The 6291-nt window shown below is 39.5% G+C and overlaps 1 protein-coding gene across 1 annotated transcript; it reads left to right on the top strand.

Annotated features, from left to right (window-relative positions):
- Nucleotides 1-2138: 2138 nt before the first annotated feature.
- On the top strand, nucleotides 2139-5481 carry LOC141914105 (uncharacterized). The gene is made up of 5 exons (XM_074805378.1): nucleotides 2139-2275; nucleotides 2711-3384; nucleotides 3874-4675; nucleotides 4987-5177; nucleotides 5320-5481. Exons 1-4 carry the CDS (start codon nucleotides 2157-2159, stop codon nucleotides 4988-4990), a joined length of 1599 nt encoding a protein of 532 aa, XP_074661479.1. The 5' UTR covers nucleotides 2139-2156; the 3' UTR covers nucleotides 4991-5177; nucleotides 5320-5481.
- Nucleotides 5482-6291: the final 810 nt, after the last annotated feature.

Here is a 6291-nt window from a genome sequence, read left to right as displayed (position 1 = left end):
GCTGTTGTTGTTAGAGACGTTTTTTAACCATTTTAAACTTCATCCCGTGAAGTCTTATCACTTGAGTTGAGAATTTGTCAACTTTGAACACTTGTTAACGTAATTCATTGCATGGAGTTTTTATCTATATATGTATCATAGCAGGTATCATTTTGCAGCCCTGAACCAGCAGCCTTCAGACAGTCAACATAGTTTGAAGTGTGGATGATCATTGTTTGAAAGTTGGCTGATACAATGTCTAATGTCTGGTGTTTGTAGTTCATTTTCAATAAGATTTGTGAGATCAGGTGTCATCCGGGACACAATCGAAGTCCGGATGATCAAAAATTGGTAGAATAGGGATAACATGCTGGATCCAGGCTGCATATTGATGAATGATATTTTCAAGTGTCAGTGTACCACTGATGTCCACTGATGCTGTCATATTCTTTTGAACAAGTCAACGGGTTTTGTTAAGGTTGGCGCTTTTCTAGAATGGATGGTGTCCTTTGTGAAACTCCTACACTAAAAAAATCATCGACCCGCAAGTGTATGATGTTGCCATAGAAGTTGATTTACGGTGGCAATGGCAGCCATCTTTTCTAGAAAGGTGCCTAGATGTGTTAAGATTTATAGGACTTTTGTTATTGTTTTATTTTCATTTCTCTGTTAGCGTTTATTTGTTTTGCCAGATTTTTTTTTACATATACATGTATAATGTATATACATGTTTGATATATTATTCGATTATGCCTTCATTAAACAATATCGATATCGTATTTACGATAGTTTGTATATATTATTTCTAACGATTAGGTATAATGTGCTAATCATAAATCAAAGATCGAAGAGAAATATATTCCGTAAGTAATAAGAAATGGCGTGAACAGAGAAAATTCTATCAGTGCGTGAACATCATAATTTCCTTAATTTGCATAATCGATCGTAGTAATTTACGATGACTGCGTTTTACTCACTAGATAGAGATGTTTATAATTGAAATAATCGATCAACTGATTAACTTAATTAATTGTTTTATCATTTATCGTCGATAACGATTACGTACACTTATGCATTCCTACGTACTGATAACTTACAAGTATTGAGTATCGTATTTAACCATATTTACTTAACTTTAAGTTGTGATATTTTTATTGTGTTATGAAATTTTTTATCCATCTGATGGAAATTACCTGTATTTGTATCATATCGAAATTCTGGGTAGTGTTAGACCTGTGAAGTTCTGCGTATAATGTATGTTTTACCATGTAGATTTGAGTGCTAAACCGATGATGTATTTCAACGTAGGCCCCGTTATTGCATAGCATCAGCCATGTGATGTATGTAGGTGGCCGCTGAATGATAGCAAACAACATTTCAGTGACTGACCCCCTGTACCTCGGTTTCAAACACTGGTTAACATTAAGCAACCTTTCTCGGTAACTGACCCCTGTACCGCGGTATTTAAACTATCAAACAAACCTCCAACCACTTCTGTAGTTCGTAGACACCAGTATCAAGAGAATGGTCCGATGGTGCAAAATATCATGTTTGTTGAACTAGTTTTAATTATTTTGTTATGTACAGTGAAATACATCTAAGAATTTTATCGATGCCGCTGCGTGCGTTCATCACTGTTTCCTTTGTTTTTGTAAATTTTTTCTAAGACGGAAAACGAACTGCGAGTCTACTAGTTGAAGAGACTCACGCGAATCTGCCGAAGTAAGTTCGGACCGAATTCTGTGCATATGATGATAATGAAACATACATTAACTATATTTAAATAAAAAAATGGATGCTAATGATATTTGTATATTTAATAAATGTGTGAAAATACATCTAAAACACTTATGATCTTTGTTTTCTTCAGTTGAATGGGACCCGATGCTTAATTTCTAAAACGAAGTTCTATTTTTGGTTGATGTAGATATACATTTAAAAAGTTATGCTTTCGGTTAATGTGAATATAACATAATTAGTCCAAACTGTCCCGAAAGTGAGAGAACGGGTTAGAAAGATCCGTTTGTTTAACACGTTAGGTGTCCGGGCCATCGTCAGCGTCCGATCCACGTGTCCGCACGTATTAATAAGAGCGAAATTCTCAAGGTCATTGCGCCACAGTAAAAAAATTGAGAACAAATACGCCGTTTTTGGTGCATTTTGGCGTAAAAGCAACGATGACAACCGTTCTGAAATCTATCTGGTTGAAGAATGAGACGATGGTCATTTGGAGAAACACAATGAAGAGATTTTCAATGACGGCAGATGACGAATTAGCGCGGTTACTGTTGATAAGGTTGGTGGCGCTTTTCATTTCGGCCTCCTCAACTGAAATCCTTGGCTTCGGTTTTCTGTTTAGCCCTCTTAAGCGTACGTACTAACTAGGAAAAGGGAACTTCGGGTAGTGTCGAAAGCATCCTCAATACAGAATTAATACTGGAAAAACAGGTTAAAAAGGTTATGGCAGCTGCTTTCCTTCAGTGGCTCATTCTGGTTAGAACGCTTTCTCATGCTAGTGTGTTGCGAATACAAATTTGCAGTTCACGTAAGTCCAGCGCATATGCATTGGGTCAATTTATGGATGATTTCAATATTACCCAACTTGCGAAAAAGGTTTGGGCGAGCTAAGACTAGGTCATGTTTAGAGTAAGGACGGACCCTGGGTAAGGAAGGTCTATGGTGCATAGATGGTATTGAGCACGTTTGATAAAATGAGGCAAATTATTTTCAGAATTCACAACAAGACGTCCTTCGAAGAATTGGACTTTCTCGTGGCCGCTGTTAAAGATGATACAGCCTTTTCGGAGCTACCTTGCTCTAAAGCATCATCCCATAAATTTTTAGTACCGAACATTCTAGATGAGGGCGCTGTCGACCAGGATGGAAGCGAACAATCTACTACGCCGCCACTTGCAGGCGGAAATGAAAGTACAGATGGCGATGTCGATAAAACGATGGCGGACATTCAACGAAAAATCGTTCATTTAGTGCGAATGAAGAAAACGGAAGATAATGACGACCAGGATGTCCTGGCGAATGATGATGATAACATAACGGGCGAAGAGAATAACGATGATAATAGCGTCGAGAGACAGAGGAAAATCTACCATTGCGACATTTGCGGTAAATTCTCGACTACGCGACGCCGGCGCCTGTCGGAGCACGTCAACGACGAACACGGCGGCGTCACCAAGCGACCGTTCAAGTGCGTCGTCTGCTGGAAGTTGTTCAAGCGTCGCTATCATTTGAATCGACATGTGAAAATACACGAGAAAAACAAACGGCTTTACGACGCGGAGATGAAGCTGAACGCCACGGCGGGACACACGCAGCAACAAGACGCTATAGAAGAAACTGTTATCGGTGAAAAGAATGGCGAATTCTCTGAAGCGGCTTCAGACACAGGTAATATAATTTGATCTTCAGTCCTAGCTTAACACCCTTACATTGCCGACTCATTGATACCTGAAAGTGCTGGAGATAATTTGAAAATTTCTGAAAAGATGAAATTAATCACCTCATAATGTTCTTCCTTGAGGTAATCATTGAATCATTTATTGATTATTGTAAGGTAAATCATACAAGGACGATCCAGATGGGAGCACAAGGAGCCTGTGCTCGCAAATCTGTGTGCCCTTTTGAAAAAAACTATGGGATTATTTTTTGGGGCGCTAATATGCCCTTTTCATTTCTTTGTCAGAGTCGGCCCCTGGATCCGCCCCTGTCATAAATGCAGCTGGGGCCTTAGCCCATTACATTTCATCAGCAAACATTTTTGAAATGAAATGTCATATTATTCTAGTTTTTTCTGATCATCCAATTTCTTGGCTTTGTGAATTACCACATTTATTAGATCCATTAGCAATTGAATTGGATTCTTCATTTTTATTTCAGAAAAAGCATCGGCTACAAACGAATGCGGTGGACTCGATTCGACCTCAGTCGCAGATCATCCTTCCATCGATGTTAAATCATCGGAACGCGTAGCTATTCGACCGTACGTGTGCTGGTTGTGCCGCGAATCGTTTTTCAGCCAAAGCGACTTGTCTCGACATCGAAAATCTGACCACAGCGGCATCAAAGCGTTCCGGTGTGAACTGTGTCAACGGGCGTTCGCTCGTCGTTATCATCTACAACGCCATCTATTGACGCATCAACGTAACAGTTGCCGGCGCGTGCGCCGTCGGTCGAAGCGCAAAGCGTACGATACGTGTGCCTCCGATGAAGAGGGTGATGAAAATGACGGCTCTCCAGGAGGAAAATCGAATCGCTTATCGCAGGATGGTCCGCATACGGTCCATCAGTCGGATGAACCGATGCGTGCAAATCAGCGGGGGGAGGAGCTCGTGATGGAATACCCAACCGAGTTACAACTGAACCCGCATCAGGACCAGTACATCGCAGAACAACCGTTGGATGGTGGATCGATGCAGCACGAGAACCAAAACCGGGCCAAACACCGACCATTGGATGGAGAATCGACACATCCTAGCCCAGACCGGGACACATCGGTAACACCTGCCGATGACTCGGTGTATCGGTGCTATTCGTGCGGTAAAGGTTTCAAATCAACAACGTCGATGCAGAAACACTTGAAACTGCACACGAGTATGGGAACGTTCCTGTGTGATTATTGCGGCAAACCGTTCTTCCAGAAAGGCAACATGTTGAAACACATCACTAAAATACACAACAGGTAATTAATGTATGGTCAAACTGGCTTGAGTAGTCATCGGAAAGTCGTTGCATCACTTAGGTCATTGCCATTTTAAGATCTCGAGATTTGTATTTCTAATCCGATTGACTAAATTGTTGTAAGTCATCATTTGTATACATAATTCAACATATCTATAATGATCATCCCAATTACAATAACTTAGCGAGTTTGATTGAACATGTTTAACTCATCAGTAGGTTTATCTTTTTTCAAACGAACTCAGGGGTTTGCTATGGTTTTGTTAAACAATGTTTAAAAACTGGAAATTTACCTGTGTTTGTATTTTTCAGGTGATGGCTCCATCGGTGCATGTCCTAATCAGGTCAATACATGGCCATGGGATTGAAAAGAGCTGTTTGGGTTAGAACAGACATCAGTTTGTGATCGATCGGATTTGGGCTTCAAAGATGAATATGGAAAAAGCGTGAACCCCCTTTGCCCGTGCGAGTAAGGAGAAGACGTGCGTGGATAGTATTATAGGGTGAGTTGAAAATTTCTTCCCAACCAATTTTCTTTCGACCCACAAGTAGGCAAAAACAACATTGCCTTTTTGGAAAAACCCCTTAGTGGGGAGGAGGTTACGTGATATCTTTATAACCATTAATTCTTTCATTATTTTACAGCACTTGTGAGCACTTGTTGCAGTTTAAAAGAACATTTTCACTGATCTCGAGTTTATTTTTCTTAATCATTCATTTGCATGGTGTGTTTTATAACTCTTAACAATCATCATCACATTTAATAGATGCGATAATATATTGTATTGCTCTTGATTAAATTGTAAAAGAAGGCACGTTTATTTATTGTAAAAACCATTATGATTAACATTCAAATGCACTAATGAAATAAACACTGGTGTTGTTATTTATTTAATTTTGTTTAGGCCATCTAATTTTAATTTTTGACTAATCCATTCTTTTGAACGGCTTCGCAGCGTCAATAATTCAGCGTTGCTCAAGGTCACCCGGATTAGGAATCGTTGATCGAATCGGGGTTCGTTCGCATGAGTTAACTCACCAACTAACCAGGAGAGCCTCCCGTATATAGAACAGTATATACCACCGCCATATTATTACTGGAACTTGGGAGATTTTAGGATTTTGTTTAAAATACATAATAACGACAGTTTTAAAGGAGACAATGACACCAAAATTTGGAACCGGAAACTCCAGTGTCTGAAAGTAAACTGGTTGGTCCAGGCAGGCATGCTGGATTGAAAATGAATTTAAAAGGACCTGTAAAATCGGTGGAGAAGATACCAATATTTGAAAACAATATAGTTCGTCTCGAAGGCAGGAGGACACAGGACACGTCTTGAGACATTAGGAAAACGACTGTAACAAAGGTAAGCTTCCATGATTTCATTTAAGAAGTGCGCCATCGATTGTAGTTAAATTGCTTTCATCATCACTGTCGGTGCAAAAATTGTTTCTTCTGTTATTTGGAATTCGTATAAAGCATACTACAACCTACCTATTTCAAAAAGGCTTTCCAAAAGCCTTGATAAAACCTAGTTTCGTTTTCTGGTTTAGCATCTATCATCTACATCTACTTGGAGGTTATTTTCAATACGTATTTAGAATGAATCATTGGTT

Source organism: Tubulanus polymorphus, chromosome 12, assembly GCF_964204645.1.
Source record: "Tubulanus polymorphus chromosome 12, tnTubPoly1.2, whole genome shotgun sequence".
NCBI classification, from domain to species: Eukaryota; Metazoa; Nemertea; class Palaeonemertea; order Tubulaniformes; family Tubulanidae; genus Tubulanus; species Tubulanus polymorphus.
Note: the sequence above shows the minus strand (reverse complement) of the source record. Positions and strands in the feature narration are given on the sequence as shown.